Source organism: Neovison vison, chromosome 2, assembly GCF_020171115.1.
Source record: "Neovison vison isolate M4711 chromosome 2, ASM_NN_V1, whole genome shotgun sequence".
NCBI lineage: Eukaryota > Metazoa > Chordata > Mammalia > Carnivora > Mustelidae > Neogale > Neogale vison.
The window spans coordinates 175076648-175095316 of record NC_058092.1 but is presented as its reverse complement, the minus strand read 5'-3'; the positions used below and the strand labels follow the sequence as shown (position 1 = coordinate 175095316).

The 18669-nt window shown below is 41.4% G+C and overlaps 1 protein-coding gene across 30 annotated transcripts in view; it reads left to right on the top strand.

Annotated features, from left to right (window-relative positions):
• ANK3 (ankyrin 3) overlaps positions 1–18669 on the top strand; it is a 667998-nt gene that overhangs the window by 622292 nt on the left and 27037 nt on the right. For 20 of the 30 annotated variants that reach the window (XM_044239560.1, XM_044239564.1, XM_044239568.1 and 17 more), the window contains 5 exons: positions 1437–9239; positions 9870–9944; positions 12972–13103; positions 14006–14149; positions 17442–17532. In XM_044239560.1, coding sequence (XP_044095495.1) covers positions 1437–9239; positions 9870–9944; positions 12972–13103; positions 14006–14149; positions 17442–17532 — 8245 coding nt within the window. Of the gene's footprint in view, positions 1–1436; positions 9240–9869; positions 9945–12971; positions 13104–14005; positions 14150–16853; positions 17533–18669 lie in introns of all 30 variants that reach the window. The other 10 variants (XM_044239577.1, XM_044239576.1, XM_044239567.1 and 7 more) reach the window with 5 other exon arrangements.

Below are 18669 nucleotides of genomic sequence, written 5' to 3'. Positions count from 1 at the left end.
ATGGTTGCTCCGGTGTTTGGGGTATCTATGAGTCCCATGAACATTCTTAAAAGGCACCAGAATTCGTACCTTTGCCATGGATAAACATGTATACAGATATATGCCGTATCCCACTGCAGATACTTAAATGTGGGGTATTAAAAATATGACTGCTTTTTTAGATTTTTCCCATGATACCTTTTGAGAATTCAAAGTAATTGTGAAAATTGTGGAAAAAAATATCCAAAATGAACTAGGTACTTTTATCCATAATGAAGAGAACTCCAGATGTGGACATATTTAGTTGCAGATATGTTTTAAATAGGCAGTATTAAATATTTTCCTAAAGTCTCAAAAGGTACCAAGATTTTGCATCTCATGGAAAAAGTGTACTCTTCTTTCTAAATGCTCTTGTGGAAATATTTTTAAAGTTTATATATTGTGCATAATATGGCATAAAAATTGTATTACTTCATTGGCTTGTTTGCCATGATATATTGTGCATGATAAAAAATGTTTTCAGTTGCTTTGCTTGCTTATGGTAACCATGACCCATATTTTCTGCTTTTTTTCCCCTTTGTGTGTATGTACACATGCATTTTTAAATCATTTCATATTCCATTTTCTTTTTTCCTCACCAAAAGGAATATGCTGCATGGAAACAATAAATGCAAACATTCCTTTTCTTTGTTTTATTTTTTTTTTCTTTTAAACTTCTGACTCAGAAAATTTCTTGCTCTTATTGGCTTTTTATGGGTGTGAAGCATAACCGAATTGTGCATGGAAGGTACAGATTTAAAATCCAGTGGCTTCACAGTTTGCACATCAGTTGCCTGTCACCTAAAAGTTAACTTGGATTCTGCATGAAATAGGCTTGAGTAGTTTTCTAAAAAAGAGTTCTAGATATTTAACGTATAGTGACACATCGATACGGTTCTAAGTAGATGCAATCAATATCACCGAAAGGTTCGAGCAGAGGGAACGTTAGACATTGCTAAAATGAAAGTTATATGGTTGCACAAAACAAACTTGTACCTATACAGGCAAAACAGAGTGGCTGCTGATATTTCAAAACCAGCACATAAGAAAGTCAATAGGAAGTAAGGCAACGGTTTTCCATTGTGGTTATTTTTCTCATCATTAATTCTTTCCTCATGTTTTCTGTTTCTCATTGTTGGCCTCTTTGGTTGCGATGTGCTTTTTCTGTCTTTCATTTCACATTGCTCTGTTTTTTTCTTTGTTTGTTTGTTTATTTTTAACTTTGGATTAGTTATGTCTGTGGAATTTTTTTTTTCCTCTTTAATTGTTCCTTTTGCCTCTTCCATTCTAAATCATGCAAACAATTGTACTTGCTTTTGTAATATTTCAAAGTTTACTGACCAATTTTTTTCTCTGGTCTCTCTGTTTCTCAACCATTTTTGTTGATTTTTGTGTTTGATTTCATTTTAAAATTTAAGAAACAGTTGAACGGAGTGCAGGAGCAACAAGATCCCTCCCCACCACTTACTCATACAAGCCATTCTTTTCTACAAGACCATACCAGTCCTGGACAACAGCTCCGGTTACAGTGCCTGGGCCAGCCAAGTCAGGCTTCACTTCCTTATCAAGCTCTTCCTCTAACACGCCATCAGCTTCTCCGTTAAAATCAATATGGTCTGTTTCGACGCCTTCTCCAATCAAATCCACATTAGGTGCATCAACTACATCTTCAGTTAAATCCATTAGTGATGTGGCATCTCCAATTAGATCCTTTCGGACAATGTCTTCACCGATAAAAACAGTGGTGTCACAATCTCCATACAATATCCAAGTTTCCTCTGGTAACCTCGTTAGAGCTCCCACAGTCCCAGAGGCCTCGCCTTTAAAAGGGCTGGCATCCAGTTCTACGTTTTCCTCCCGCACCTCTCCAGTGACTACAGCAGGGTCTCTTCTGGAGAGGTCGTCCATTACTATGACACCCCCTGCCTCCCCCAAGTCAAACATTAATATGTATTCCTCAAGTTTGCCATTTAAGTCAATTATTACATCAGCAGCACCGCTAATATCTTCGCCTCTAAAGTCAGTGGTGTCTCCAGCTAAATCAGCAGTTGATGTCATTTCATCGGCAAAAGTCACGATGGCCTCTTCTCTCTCATCACCTGTGAAACAGATGCCTGGACACGCAGAGGTAGCATTGGTCAATGGCTCTCTTTCCCCTCTCAAGTATCCGTCATCGTCAACGTTAATTAACGGATGCAAAGCCACTGCCACGTTACAGGAAAAAATTTCTACAGCTACAAACTCTGTGAGCTCTGTGGTTAATGCAGCCACTGACACAGTTGAAAAAGTGTTTTCTACCACAACAGCAATGCCATTTTCCCCACTCAGGTCATACGTTTCTTCGACACCATCAGCTTTTCAGTCTCTAAGAACTCCTTCCGCAAGTGCACTCTATACATCCCTTGGGTCTTCGATATCTGCAACTACCTCATCTGTAACTTCATCGATAATAACAGTGCCAGTATACTCTGTAGTCAATGTTTTGCCGGAACCAGCATTAAAGAAACTTCCAGACTCTAGTTCACTTACGAAATCAGCAGCAGCCTTGCTGTCCCCCATTAAAACATTGACTACGGAGACACGTCCTCAGCCCCATTTCAATCGAACTTCATCTCCAGTTAAGTCGTCTTTGTTCCTTGCACCCTCTGCCCTTAAGCTGTCTACACCATCCTCTTTATCTTCCAGTCAGGAGATATTAAAAGACGTGGCCGAAATGAAAGAAGACCTCATGCGGATGACTGCGATCCTACAAACAGACGTGCCCGAGGAGAAGCCATTCCAACCCGAGCTCCCCAAAGAAGGGAGAATCGACGATGAAGAACCTTTCAAAATCGTTGAGAAAGTAAAGGAAGACTTAGTGAAAGTGAGCGAAATCCTTAAGAAAGATGTGTGTGTAGATAACAAAGGACCGCCCAAATCGCCAAAGAGTGACAAAGGACTCTCTCCCGAAGACGACTGGATAGAGTTTAGTTCGGAAGAAATAAGGGAGGCGAGGCAGCAAGCTGCGGCGAGCCATTCTCCATCTCTGCCGGAGAGAGTACAAGTGAAAGCAAAAGCGGCCTCCGAGAAGGATTATAACTTGACCAAAGTTATTGATTACTTAACAAACGATATTGGGAGTAGTTCCTTGACAAATTTAAAGTACAAGTTTGAGGACGCAAAGAAGGATGGCGAAGAGCGACAGAAAAGGATCTTGAAGCCAGCGATTGCTTTGCAGGAACACAAACTCAAAATGCCGCCCGCCTCCATGAGGCCCTCCACCTCTGAGAAAGAGTTGTGTAAAATGGCCGACTCCTTTTTCGGAACAGATACCATTTTAGAGTCTCCGGATGACTTTTCTCAACACGACCAGGACAAAAGCCCCTTGTCTGACAGTGGCTTTGAGACAAGAAGTGAGAAAACGCCTTCAGCCCCACAGAGCGCTGAGAGCACTGGTCCTAAGCCACTCTTTCACGAAGTCCCCATCCCTCCGGTCATCACAGAAACAAGAACTGAAGTGGTGCATGTTATCAGGAGCTATGAGCCCTCAGCGGGAGATGCTCCCCCGGGCCCCCCGGAGGAGCCCGTGTCACCGAAACCGTCGCCTACTTTTACGGAACTGGAACCAAAGCCCACCACCTCTAGTATTAAGGAAAAAGTTAAGGCGTTCCAAATGAAAGCCAACGGCGACGACGACGACCACAGCCGAGTTTTGAGCAAAGGCATGCGTGTTAAAGAAGAGACCCACATAACCACAACGACCAGAATGGTCTATCATTCCCCACCAGGCGGCGAAGGTGCCTCCGAAAGAATCGAGGAAACCATGTCAGTCCACGACATCATGAAGGCCTTTCAGTCCGGGCGGGACCCTTCCAAAGAACTGGCAGGTCTGTTTGAGCATAAGTCGGCCGTGCCTCCAGATGTTCACAAGTCTGCGGCTGAAACCCCAGCCCAGCATGCAGAGAAGGACAACCAAATGAAACCCAAACTGGAGCGTATAATAGAAGTCCACATCGAAAAAGGTAACCAAGCTGAGCCCACTGAAGTCATTATTAGAGAAACCAAAAAGCATCCAGAGAAGGAAATGTATGTATATCAGAAAGACTTATCCCGGGGAGATATTAACCTAAAAGATTTTCTGCCAGAAAAACACGATGCTTTTCCTTGTCCAGAGGAGCAGGGTCAGCAAGAAGAAGAAGAGCTTACTGCCGAAGAGTCATTGCCTTCTTATCTGGAGTCTTCCAGAGTGAACACTCCTGTGTCCCAAGAAGAAGATAGTCGCCCTAGTTCTGCTCAACTCATATCTGATGACTCTTATAAAACATTGAAGCTTTTGAGTCAACACTCCATAGAATACCATGACGATGAGTTGTCAGAACTAAGAGGGGAGTCTTACAGGTTTGCTGAGAAAATGCTTCTGTCAGAAAAGCTAGATGTGTCTCATTCTGATACCGAGGAATCGGTTACAGACCATGCAGGACCCCCTAGCTCAGAGTTACAGGGGTCTGATAAGCGGTCCAGAGAAAAAGTAGTCACTGCCCCCAAAAAAGAAATCCTCTCCAAAATCTATAAAGATGTGTCTGAAAATGGTATAGGTAAAGTGTCTAAAGATGAGCCTTTTGATAAAGTGACAGTGTTGCACTGTTCTGGCGATGTTAGTAGTCCAAAACATGCCATGTGGATGCGCTTTACTGAGGACAGATTAGACAGAGGTAGAGAGAAGTTGATATATGAAGATAGGGTGGACAGGACTGTGAAGGAAGCTGAAGAAAAACTGACTGAAGTGTCACAGTTTTTTCGTGACAAAACTGAAAAGCTGAACGATGAACTGCAGTCCCCGGAGAAAAAGCCACGCCCTCGAAATGGCAAAGAGTACTCTTCTCAGAGCTCTCCGGGGAGCAGCCCCGAGAAAGTCCTGCTGACAGAACTGGTGGCCTCCAGTGACGAGTGGGTTAAGGCAAGGCAGCATGGCCCTGACGGACCAGGCGTCCCCACAGCCGATGAGCAGAGAGCAGCCAGTCCGCCCAGCAGCCCGGAGAAGAAGGTTCTGTCCCCACAGCCTGACGACAGCAAGCCCACAGAGGAGACCCAAGAGAGCGTTTCACAGAGCAAGGCACCAGCAGGGCCCCAGTCTGGGTTTCAGCTCAAACAATCCAAGCTCAGTTCCATTAGATTAAAATTTGAACAAGGCGCACAGGCAAAAAGCAAGGACGTGTCTCAAGAAGAAAGAAAGCCAGAGGGCCAGTCGAGAATCCCCGTTAAAAAAATCCAGGAGAGCAAGCTGCCCGTCTACCAAGTATTTGCTAGAGAAAAGCAGCTGAAGGCTGTAGACCTCTCAGACGAAAGCGTACCCGCGCAGAACGATCTGATGGTCCTCAAGGCTAAAGACGAGCACGCACAGAGCGGCGAGCTTGTCGTAAATGATTCTGGCTCCGAGGATGTGAAAACGCAGAGGACTGAAATGTCAAGTAAAGCCACGCCTGACTATTTTTCTGAGCAACAGGCTAAAGACTTGGCATGTCATGTGACCTCAGATGTAGCAACTAAGGGACCATGGGACAAAAAGGTCTTTAGAACATGGGAAAGTTCTGGAGCCACTAACCATAAGTCTCAGAAAGAAAAACTCTCCCATGTACTTGTTCACGATGTAAGAGAGAATCACGTTGGTCACCCTGACAGTAAGATTGTTGGTCATAGGAATGAGTTTATGTCTGTGACTGAGAGAGAACACAAGTTGTTAACGAATGGCTCTCTCTCAGAAATTAAGGAAATGACTGTAAAATCTCCCTCCAAAAAGGTCTTATATAGGGAATATGTTGTGAAAGAAGGGGGACGGCCGGGTGGGCCTCTGGAACAAGCTCCGAGGAGGAGTGAGAGCTCAGCCATGTCGCACATCCCGGTCAGAGCTGCGGAGGGAAGGAGGACGCTGTCATCTGATATCCCCGATGGCTTTTGCGAGCAGTCGACATTCCCCCAACATGAACTATCGCAAAAGTTGCCCCGGTCCAGTATGCGTAAAGAGACAGTTGAGACGCAGCACTTTAATTCTATAGAAGACGAAAAAATTACCTATTCAGAAATCAGCAAGGTTTCCAAACGTCAGAGTTTCGTAGGCTTATGCCCTCCTCTCGATGAAACCGAAACCTCTCCCACCAAATCTCCTGATTCCTTAGAGTTTAGCCCAGGAAAGGAGTCTCCCTCTAGTGATGTGTTCGACCACAGTCCCCTTGACGGATTGGAAAGAGTTTCTCCACTAGCCCAGACAGAGGGAGGGAAAGACATAAAAACTTTACCGGTGTATGTCAGTTTTGTACAGGTGGGGAAGCAATATGAAAAGGAGATACAACAAGGAAGTATAAAAAAGATCATAAGTCAGGAGTGTAAGACAGTACAAGAGACCAGGGGGACCTTTTATACAACTAGGCAGCAAAAGCAGCCTCCTTCTCCCCAAGGTAGTCCAGAAGACGACACTCTAGAGCAAGTTTCCTTTCTAGACAGCTCTGGGAAAAGCCCTTTAACCCCAGAAACGCCCAGTTCAGAGGAAGTGAGTTACGAATTTACGTCTAAGACACCAGACTCGCTCATAGCTTACATACCGGGCAAACCCAGCCCAATTCCTGAGGTTTCTGAGGAGTCTGAGGAGGAAGAGCAGGCCAAGTCAGCCTCCTTAAAGCAGACTACGGTGGAGGAAGTAACCGTTGACCGCGAAACACCTACCGATGTCAGCAAAGACTCTAACCAAAGACCCAAAAGCAATCGAGTTGCCTATATTGAATTTCCCCCTCCGCCACCACTGGATGCAGACCAGATGGAGCCGGATAAGAAACCCCTTTATCTCCCCGAAAGAGAGGCGGACATGATTGAAGTTAGTCTGCGGGATGAGCATGACAAGTACCAGCTGGCCGAACCGGTCATCCGAGTGCAGCCGCCCTCGCCAGTTCCCCCGGGGGCCGACGTCAGCGATTCGAGCGATGACGAGTCCCTCTATCAGCCCGTCCCCGTTAAGAAATACACCTTCAAATTAAAGGAAGTGGACGATGAACAAAAGGAAATGACAAAATCCAAAGCTCCTGCTGACAAGCCTTCCAGCCAGAAGGAACTGGAAACGAATGGCTCTGGAAAAGAGCACGAGTTTGGCCTTGGCCTCGATTCACCTCAGAACGAAACCACCCAGAACGGGAACAATGACCAGTCCGTCACGGAGTGTTCCATCGCCACCACGGCCGAGTTTTCTCATGACACCGACGCCACAGAGATCGACTCTCTGGACGGCTACGACCTGCAAGACGAAGACGATGGCTTGACGGAGAGTGATTCGAAACTCCCAAGTCAAACCATGGAAATTAAGAAAGATGTCTGGAACACGGAGGGCATTCTGAAGCCGGCCGATCGCTCCTTTAGCCAGAGTAAACTTGAAGTTATCGAGGAGGAAGGAAGGGTGGGACCCGACGAAGACAAGCCACCTTCTAAAAGTTCCTCATCTGAAAAGACTCTTGATAAGACTGAGCAGAAATCGGGGGCCCAGTTCTTCACCCTAGAAGGCAGACATCCCGACAGATCAGTGTTTCCTGATACTTACTTCAGTTACAAAGTAGACGAAGAATTTGCCACTCCTTTCAAAACAGTAGCTACCAAAGGTCTAGATTTTGATCCTTGGTCTAATAACCGAGGGGATGATGAAGTTTTTGACGGTAAATCACGGGAAGATGAAACTAAGCCCTTTGGTCTGGCTGTGGAAGACCGCTCTCCAGCAACAACCCCTGATACCACGCCTGCCCGAACGCCAACTGACGAAAGTACCCCAACTAGTGAGCCTAACCCCTTCCCATTTCACGAAGGGAAAATGTTTGAGATGACTCGCAGTGGTGCAATTGACATGAGCAAGAGGGATTTTGTTGAAGAGAGGCTCCAATTTTTCCAGATTGGTGAGCATACTTCTGAAGGGAAGTCAGGGGACCAGGGGGAAGGGGATAAAAGTATGGTCACTACCACACCCCAGCCACAGTCAGGGGACACCACTGTAGAAACCAATCTAGAGAGAAATGTAGAGGCACCTCCAGTCGAACCCAACCCCAGCAGCCCGACCAGCGGAGAGTGTCAGGAAGGCGCAGCCAGTAGTGGCTCCCTGGAGAGATCGGCAGCAGCCACTGGCGCCTCTAAAGTTGACCCCAAGTTGCGCACGCCTATAAAAATGGGAATTTCTGCATCCACCATGACCATGAAGAAAGAAGGCTCTGGAGAAGTGACAGATAAGATAGAAGCTGTGATGACCAGTTGTCAGGGACTAGAGAATGAAACTATCACAATGATTCCAAGTACAGCCAATAGCCACATGGGCACTAGGCCTCAGGAAAAACACGATTTCCAGAAAGATAACTTTAATAACAACAACAATTTGGATCCTTCCACTATACAGACAGATAACATTACAAGTAATGTAGTTCTGACAGAACATTCTGCACCCACTTGTACCACAGAGAAAGCTAATCCAGTGAAAATCTCATCAGGAAAAAAGACAGGGGTACTGCAAGGACACTGTGTAAGAGATAATAAGCAGAAGGTTCTTGGAGAGCAGCAAAAGACCAAGGAACCGATAGGGATTAGGCGAAAATCCAAACTTCCCATAAAGGCCACCTCACCAAAAGATACCTGCCCACCAAGTCATATGCCAAACATGAAAGTGAGTAAAACGAAGCAGGTCAGTCAATCTGAGAAAACCAAAACCCTCATTGCTTCTTCATTTGTAGACGTAAAGTCCAGAATTCCAGTAAAAGACACACACAGGGATAACGCAGTTAGGAGAGCATGTGCCACACAAAAGCAAGGGCAGCCAGAGAAAGGCCAGGCCAAACAGCTTCCATCCAAGTTGCCAGTAAAGGTAAGACCCACCTGTGTCACCAGCACCAGCACCAGCACCAGCACCTCCACCACCACCACCACAATAAAAGTTAGGAAGAGTCAGCTTAAGGAAGTATGTAAACACTCCATTGAATATTTTAAGGGAATTAGTGGTGAGACCTTAAAGCTTGTGGACCGCCTCTCGGAAGAAGACAAAAAGATGCAGTCCGAGTTGTCCGATGAGGAAGACAGTACCTCAAGAAACACGTCGTTGTCCGAGACTTCCCGGGGTGGCCCGCCTTCCGTTACAACGAAGTCCGCTAGAGATAAGAAAACAGAGGCAGCACCTTTAAAATCAAAGAGTGAAAAGGCCGGCAGTGAGAGAAGGAGCAGTAGGAGGACTGGTGAGGATGAAGGCAGTCAGGTCTCTCGAGCACTCTTTGCTCACATCCTGGAGAACGAGCGTAGTTCGTGAACACTTTCCGACTCATAGAGCCTAGTGCATGCCCTGTCGTGATTGCCTGTGCGGTGACTTAACTGTAGTTTCTCATTCTGTCATTGTCATCTGTGTGTGCTGTCTCTACGCTCTTCTCTCTCCCTGTCAACCAAATGACACCGTAGGCAGCTAGGGAAGCATGCTGAAGATATTGGTGTCATTCAAGATAAGCAGGTTTTTTTTTTTTTTCTTTTTTTAATGTACTAATGATTCTGTCAAAGTCAAAGCTCAGATGCTGAAATCCCATCATGGTGTTTTCACCGACGCGATGATTCTGTAACCGTTGTCCAGTAGCTAGCTCGTCAGCATGTTCGATTCCATCACATTGAGCATCCGTGTAGTCTCACATCTGGCCGGGGCAGGTGACGATCAAGTGAGCCATGTGCAGAGACAAGTGTTCATGTAGGTGACTAGGACACATGTAAGTGTACAGTGTTAGCATTAGTCTCTCTGTAAAATCTGAGTACTGCTAAAAAACAATTTTCCGGTATCGTGTCTTTCTTGATGATTATTTTAATTAAGAAATTGTAAATCGTAGGTCCACAGAGTCCATGTGAACGGACAGATATCAGGATGGCAATAGTAGCCGATCACCTGGGACTTAGTTGGACAGGTAAGTGTGTACGCTCCTGAGTGAAACGAATACCGTTTCTTAATTTCTTTGTCTTACTCACAAGGGGTTCGTTATAAAAAAGAGAAACAAGCAACAAGTAGAAAACAAAACGAGACATTTTTATCTTCCACGATTCTACCTACCCAGAGAAAATTACCGATAATACCTTACATCCTGTGTTTTTCAAAGCTTTTTCGATGCATATACACTAAAGAATAGAAATTTAAATCTTCCTTTACCTTAAATGTAGGCACTTTCTTCACACTGCCATTTCTGATAATAGAAGGTAACATTTTACCTAGTAGTAAATTTATTTTCTGGGGTCAAAAAAAAAACACAACTAAGGCCTATGACTTTTAAATAATCCAAAATTTTAAACATGGTCTATTCCCTTAGAGCAGCTCTCTTAGGCAACCGTTCAATTAACCCATGCCTGTGCTTCCCAAATGTTAATCGCTCTTGAGTCATCTTCACAGTTTTTATGATATACACAGACTATCTGTTTACCTGAAACTTTTCTTTAAGTGGACTCACTCTTACGCCCAAAGATTTATTTAAAAGGAAATTTACCTCTTTGCTAAAGGAAAACAAAGATCATTTTCAATAACTACATAAACAAGAAAACAAGGGAATGAGAGGAAGTTGAAAATCTGAATTACAATTTTTTAAGTAGGATACAAGTTCAGAAACCCATTCAGTTTACAAAAGTCATTGCATTTGGTGAGATAAATGAAACTGTTTATAATCCGTGGGTAGAAAAGGAATGTTTAGCTTGATTTCACTTCATTATAGATGAAGATAAGATTCTGTGTCATTTGGACAATTCTGCTTTGTAGATTTCACGTTAACTAGGCCTCCAAAATCTTACGTCACACAAATCAGAGAAATTTCAAGTTCTAGAGGTTGAGTGTACTTTTTAATACATAGTCCAAAAAACAGAATAGCTTAAAATATAAAGGTTAACCACTGTCATACCTAAGTCATCTTGTATACCCTCCATGATATTTTGTGCTCAGGGAAGTGATTATCTCTGTTATTAAAAGGGAGAATATGAAACCAGATAATGGCAAACAAGGTCAGCTACAGTTTCTTCCTTTAAATGGCCTAAGTCCTGCCCTCACCCCCAACTTCCTGTCTCCCTCCACCCAGCCTCTGCTCTCAGGCATGCTGCTAATGACCAGGAGCCTAGTGATACTCTGAGAAGACAGGTAGTTGGTCATCCTTAGCAACTTGTTGAGACTTAATAGCAATTCGTTATGAATAAATATTTGCTAACATAAAATTAATAATAATTATATTTTAACATCAGACATTATGATCTGAAAATATAGTGGAGTAAATGTTGGTTTTGCAGTGTTATATGCCCATGCTATTAGATTACTTACCTTAGGCAAATCCAGTCATTAAGTCTGTCAGAGCAAATTTTTGGAGAAGATGTGCCATAAAGCTATTAAACTGTAAAATTCTTAGTGACAGTGTGTCTTTGCTTGTCACTGGCTCACTAGACAAAGGATACAGTTGGGTCATAAAGGGCTTGTTGGGCAGTAAGGAGTATTGTCTCTTAAAGCACAAAGGAATGAAGATCTTAGAAAGATATTTAACTTTTATAATTCGAATTACTATCTGCTCGGTGAAGATTACCATTAAAATTATCATTTAGAAGAGCAAAATTAATCCTGTCCCTCAAAACCACTGTGAACATCTTCATGTACCTTGATTTTTGTATAAAAAGCTTTAAAATGTTATATACACCATGTAATTTTTTGGTTTTTTTGTTTGTTATTACCTAGTTTCCACAAAATGGCATATTCTATGATCTTGGTTTTCACGGATAAATAACATCCAGTATACATATTTTATAACGGTTTTTTTCTAACTTTGGATCACAGTGCACTCCTGAGTCATGAAATCAATACATACTTTGGTTTTGTTTTTAATAGACTAGAATGGAGAGAAATGTCTGTGTCTTGTGTGTATTAAGGCTAAGTTTTGCTTCTTGATGATCTGGTTTCATTTATATAAACATTGCCCTCTACAATGTACATCTAACTGCAGACCATGATCAAAACAGTTCACAAGCTGCTGTATTAACTCAATGAACTCTTCTTTTCTTCAACACTTGGATTGTTTTCCATTTTTCAATAGTACAAGGCTGAGATAAACACTCATGTGTGTAAATCATTGTGCCCAGCCCAGTGTATCATCACGATAGTTCCTAGAGTGAAATCACGAGTTTTTTGAGCCTCTGAATGCATTTCTCCAAATGCTAGAAATAGTTCAGCCGGGTAGTATATTAACCAATTCCTTTTCCCTGGGAGGGTTTTTTTTTCCCCATTTATTTCTGGAATCACTTAAAATAATTACCTGAGGACTTTTTTTTTAACTATACAGGAAATATACAGTGAAAAGTGAGGTCCCCTCTCATCTTTGACTCCTGGTTTCCTCTGCCAAGGCAGCCACTGATTGTCACACGTTTCTTGCCAAAGACACTCTGATTAACAAGGTTGAGTGTACGGGTATAGACATTTAGATGGACACAGAGCTATTTCCATTTTCTTTGTTATACATGTGGCTGCATAGTATAGACAGCAATCTGGCCTGTGGTCATCATTTAACCTCCCACAGGGAATTCCTGAAGGCACACTCCTAGCATCTCTTGTGCCGTGTTTGTGGGTGTGTATCCCAGCCCATCTTACATGAGGCTTGAACAAAGTACAAAGAATAATTTGGCCAAATGAAAAGAATCCAGCAACATCCTTTGTACAGCTCAAGAATCTTTGTAAAAGAATCTCTCCAGAGAAATGTAATTGTAGCTAAGCAGTTAGGTCAGGAGAGTGAAGTCACAGCCGGTGCGTCATCACTGTTCCCTGTAAAAGCAAGCATGTAAGGAGTCATGCTCGAGGCTGGACTGGGTTTTACGATGCAGTACCTTTTTGTGTGTATGTAACAGTCGAGCATTACGTTTAATGAAACATAGGTGATAAAAGCAGAATGTGAAATCTTAGTAACTCTTTTTCTTTTCTACAGAACTGGCAAGGGAACTGAATTTTTCAGTGGATGAAATCAATCAAATACGTGTGGAAAATCCAAATTCTTTAATTTCTCAGAGCTTCATGTTATTAAAAAAATGGGTTACCAGAGACGGAAAAAATGCTACAAGTATGCTGAAATTATATTACTTTGACTTTCAAAACTGCCTATAGTATTTTAGATAAGCCTACTGTTAATAAACTAGAGTAATCATAAAGTCATAAGTCTTTTGAAGTTACACTTGTTTAATTTAGCACTAGTATTTTAAACACCTGTCTTTAGGAAGCTTCTTAAGAAAGCAAGTGGTAGTGAATTTTTTGCATTTTTGTCATTAGTTCTCTCCATGACCATCAAAAGTGAAAATCGAATTCTAGCTGCTAAATCCTGGGGTAGTAGTCAGAAGCACTCGGAGGCTACTGCTGTGGCCAGAGCTAGATGCACAGGGAGAGAAAGAAAGGGGGATAGGATCAAATCATTTCATTCAGCTTCATCTGTGCTGCAGAGAGGTCTCCAATATTTTGGGGTTCCTTTTGGTTTGATGGTGTTGGGGTAGGGGGAGGGGAGAGTTGCTGTACTATGACAAGTGCCAACCCACGACAATGTGGAGTAAGTTATTGCGGGGTTTGCCTGTGTCAGCCTGACCTTAGTAAGTCATTAAAATGCTAAGCATCAAATATGAGGGTGATCTATTTTGACAGTCTAAAAGGAGAAGAACATGTTTAAAATTTTAATAGATTCCCTTGTAACTAAAAAGAGTCTGGCTATTTTGAGGCCCATCTGCTCAGCATCTTACAGTGGAATGAATGTTGCTGCCACCCCACACAGCTTCACCAAGTGATTCTTAAGACCCCGACAGGACTTCCCTCTAACAGCGAGCTTTCTGAGCCCTCCGGATGGTGATTTGGCAGAGCTGCAGGGAGGAGGAGCTAAAACTCTAGGAGGGTGGAGATCGCTGTGCTTTTGTGTGGATATTGTGGTGACGGCGGAAAATAATTTAATCGGGTTTTCAACCCTGTTTTCTCCTTTTTCAGCTGATGCCTTAACTTCGGTCTTGACAAAAATTAATCGAATAGATATAGTGACTCTCCTAGAAGGACCAATATTTGATTATGGAAATATTTCAGGCACCAGAAGTTTTGCAGATGAGAACAATGTTTTCCATGACCCTGTTGATGGTAATTGAATTTAGTGTTCCTATTTACTTAATCATTTGATAAAATTTGAAAGTGTGTAGGACGAGGCAGTCGCTTAAAACTAACTAAATTGTGATTTGCTTGACTTAATTTCTCGTTTTCACAGCTCTTTCTCTGCTAGACTCTGCAAATAAAGACTCTGCTAGAACAAACTTAATAAATGTCTGTTACAGAAAATACAAATAATGGGGTATAAAAGCATAAATTAATTGAAAGAGTTGGTATTTCGAATATTTTACATGACCAAGTGGAAGAAAATTTAATGTCTAGAGAATCCATTGTTTTTGTCATTTTCACATTAACCTAAAAAACTAGTGAACTCTTTTATTCACATATTGATAAGACCAACCGCTAAGCTATGTTTGATCAAACAACCAATTTACTGGGTCAAGTTTTAGCATATAGTGTACACATTGTTAAATAAAATGGTGAGTTCCTGTTCTGGGGCCAAATATTTAAGCAAGTACTGAAAAAGTCTAGTGCATCACTCAAAACTATTTTTTACTTATTTAGCATTATTTTAACTTTATATGGTTCCATTTATTGTTTGGAAAAACCCTGCCTGATCTATCATGTATAAAAGTCAGTGTCATTTCTAACTCAGGGAGCACAGATGTCACTAATAACATAGTAAGTCCTTTTCGACATTAGCTTAATTTATATAATAATATTGTCATCTTTCCTTCATTGTGTAAATTGAGGCTTTTTAAAAATCAAAGTATCAAGTAAAGTATAACAAATATCTCGCTATGTTTTTCAAGGTGCTTGTCTTCCTTTACAAATGGAAATTTATTCCTATAATGAGTTTTGAGTAAAGAAAGAAGAGCTTGGGATATTTTTCTACTCGGTTTTGAAAAATACGGTGTTTTTTCCCCCATTTTTAAACTGGCAGAGTTAGATTAACAAAAACCAACAGCTTCTAGTTCTACATATATTATGTAACAAAGTTGTCAAATTCTTTAAAAAGTTTCTGCTTGCTAAAGTTAAAGTCAACAGAAAATTTAAAGCATACCTTATTATTTACATAACATTAAGGTGATAGAGAATAATGTCAAAATTCATTTCATTTTAAGCTTATAAATGCCACAGAACCTTGGAAAAAAGCTCTCTCCAAGCCCTCATCTCACATGTGAGGCCATATAATGGTAGCCAGTCTCTCTTTGCACTAGCAGTAGACCATTGTTATATCAAATTCTGAATTATTGCCAAGTTATAGTTTATGGAATCTTTTAATATTCTTTTTTAGGAAAAAAATTAAGAAAATAGCTAACAAGGAGGAAAAAAAAAGAAGGAAAATAACTAACAAGCAAGATAACCAGAAAATAATGGAAATAGTCAATCGAATTGAAAGCTTTATTTTTAACATTTTAAAAATCAGAATATCAATAAATAAATTCACAAGAGTTTTTCATGGTCGCATCTTTATATTTTTTATTTCTTATTTTAAAAATTCATAGGGAACTTTAGGAAGGTGTGCATGAAGTAAATTTCACTTAGGCAGATTATCAACCTCAGCTAATCTCAACCAGCTTTTCAACAACATTCTGGTTTGTAGGGCACTATACTTACCTATAGCGGTTTGAATTTACAACAAAAGCTAAGATAGTATTTGTCATGGACCGATGGGAAAATTAGGCTATAGTTTTGTGGACCATTAATTCAGAAAATGTGCTTGGCTGCCTTTTTTTCCTGTCTCTCCTCTTCGTTGAACTTTTTTATGAAACCTCCTTTCCTCACCATGACCAGACCATTGTTGACTTCTCTCTCTGCTGAAGGAGAAAAATATTCCCTTTGTCCCCACCGCAAAGGTTAAAACAAGGGAATTGTTCCCTACTTCCCCTCTCTGTAGGCTGGTAAATAAACCTCCAGTGTTTCACAGTATTGTCATGGTTATCCAAAGAGCTCTTTGCAAAGGGCTTTCTTCCTTGTCTCTGTTGTGTATCATTTTTTTTTTCTCTTTATTTGACTTGTGGTTCTGAGTGGACCCCTATCACCAAGTTCACTAAGACCTTCATATACACCGCAAACCTTTCATCTCTGTCACATTATGATACCTGAAAATTTTCCTTGGAGTCTTTTCTACTTTATCTGCCTTTCAAATCCTTTTTCTAACATCATTTTAGATTTTTTTTTCCCAGTGCTACTGCTCTAAGATCTAATAATAATTTCCTTCCAAAAATTCAATTTATTTTTCTTCACGTTAAATTTCAAGTGAAAAAAATAAGAATTAGAGTTGGATAGCATTGTTCATATGTAAAGCTCTTAAAATAAGTTATAAGTGACTTATTATAAAAATTGGTTTCTTGTGGCTTACTGTATGCAGTCCACCAAATATGGATTTTGCATGCTAAAAGTAGATAATAAATTTGGCATGGAATAAGTATATCTTATATAACGAGAGCTAACTTTGTATTGCGTTGAATTAGTCTGTATTTAAGTTACTGTATTAAAATTATCAAAATTGATAGAAATCATTTATATCTTAATTAGTATTGTTTTATTATAGTTTGCACTAGTCTTTTATTTCATTGTATTACATTTAATTAAACTAAACCAATAAATTTATGAACATTATTCTGTAACTCATCATACATTTTCATCCCTGATATAATTTAATTCATTCCATGTGTTTTGTTTGCTGTACTCTAATTCATTCCAGTCAGTCCGAATGTACTGTCTTCCATAGGTTATCCTTCCCTTCAAGTGGAACTGGAAACTCCCACAGGGTTGCACTACACACCACCCACCCCTTTCCAGCAAGATGATTATTTTAGCGATATCTCTAGCATAGAGTCTCCCCTTAGGACCCCCAGTAGACTGAGTGATGGGCTAGTGCCTTCCCAGGGGAACGTAGAGCATTCAGCAGATGGACCTCCCGTGGTAACTGCAGAAGACACTTCCTTAGAAGACAGCAAACTCGAAGACTCAATGCCTTTAACAGAAATGCCTGACGCAGTGGATGTAGATGAGAGCCATTTGGAGAATGTCTGTCTGAGTGAGTATCCTCAATACCTCGGAAGTATGGCTGGGGTCCCAAAAGATGTTAAACCAGCAAAGCCCTTGAAACAGCCTAGTAAAGTAGGAGTGTGCTCTGAGCAGCAAGAGAAAGGAAAATCTGGTCCTGATGAGGAGATGACGGAAGAGAAACTCAAATCTCTATTTGAGGACATTCAACTTGAAGAAGGAGTAGAGTCTGAGGAGATGACAGAAGAAAAAGTACAGGCTATTCTTAAACGTGTTCAGCAAGCAGAACTGGAAATGTCTTCAATTTCAGGTTGGCAGAACGAGACATCAAGTGGAAACCTAGAGTCCCCTGCTCAGGCTCGAAGAATAACTGGTGGGTTACTGGAACGGCTGGATGACAGGTATGGCTCCGTTTCGGAAAAAAGAAGAGCGAATCGCCGCTTAACGCGTTAGTGAATCATTTGTTTTAAGTACTGCTTTTTTAGCAAGTACTCTTCTTTGCTAAATCGCCATTCCAGTTTGGGGATAGTACATGCCTCTCAGATTGGTTCATTCTGCTTATCCAGAGAGGGAAAGTTACATGACATCTGACTCTGGAACTCAGCTCAGTTCTCGAAGTCATAGTCATGAGTTCCAACCGGGTGCTGGGCTCCACCCTGGGTGTGGACCCTACTTAAAACAAAACAAAACAAGGGTGTCTGGGTGGCTCAGTCAGTTGAGCATCTGCCTTCGTCTCAGGTTGTGATCCCAGAGGCCTGGGATCGAGACCCACATCGGGCTCCCTGCTTGATAGGAAGCCTCCTTCTCCCTCTGCCCCTCCCCCTGCTCATGCTCTCTCTCTCTCTCTCTCTCGCAAATAAATAATAATAAAATTAAAATCCTTAAAAAAAAAAACAACTACTGTTAGCCTGAAGTAAAATGCAGTTTTACATGCATGCCAAAGATGTTTACTTTAGAAAACTGCTCTTTTCTAGTTCATTACTTGTATTACTCTTTTCACAAAGCCAATAAGGAATGAGCTTTCAAAATAGCGTAATAAATAAAACCCCATGTCTTTTAGAAATATGAACATTTCTATTGTTTCCTGACCTCAAACGTAATATGCTTATTATGCAAACTTTAAAATACAGATTTAAGAAATCAAAACCCCATCATTTAGCAATAACCGCCATTAAAATTTGGGTGGATTTCTTTTACATACATCTTTCTAAATGTCTTTTTTAAAATTTTCTTTAATGATTTTATTTATTTATTTGAGAGAGAGAGAGAGAGCGAGCGAGCATGAGAGGAGAGAGGTCAGCGGGGAAAGCAGACTCCCTGCCGAGCAGGGAGTCTGATGTGGGACTCGATCCCAGGACTCCAGGATCATGACCTGAGCCGAAGGCAGTCGCTTAACCAACTGAGCCACCCAGGTGCCCCTCTAAATGTCTTAATATAGAAAATGCAGAGAAACAAAAAGTCATCGGTCCTCCTACCGTACTAAGAAAACACTTAACATTGTATATCCTTCTTTTTTCCTACATGAACATTTTATGTAA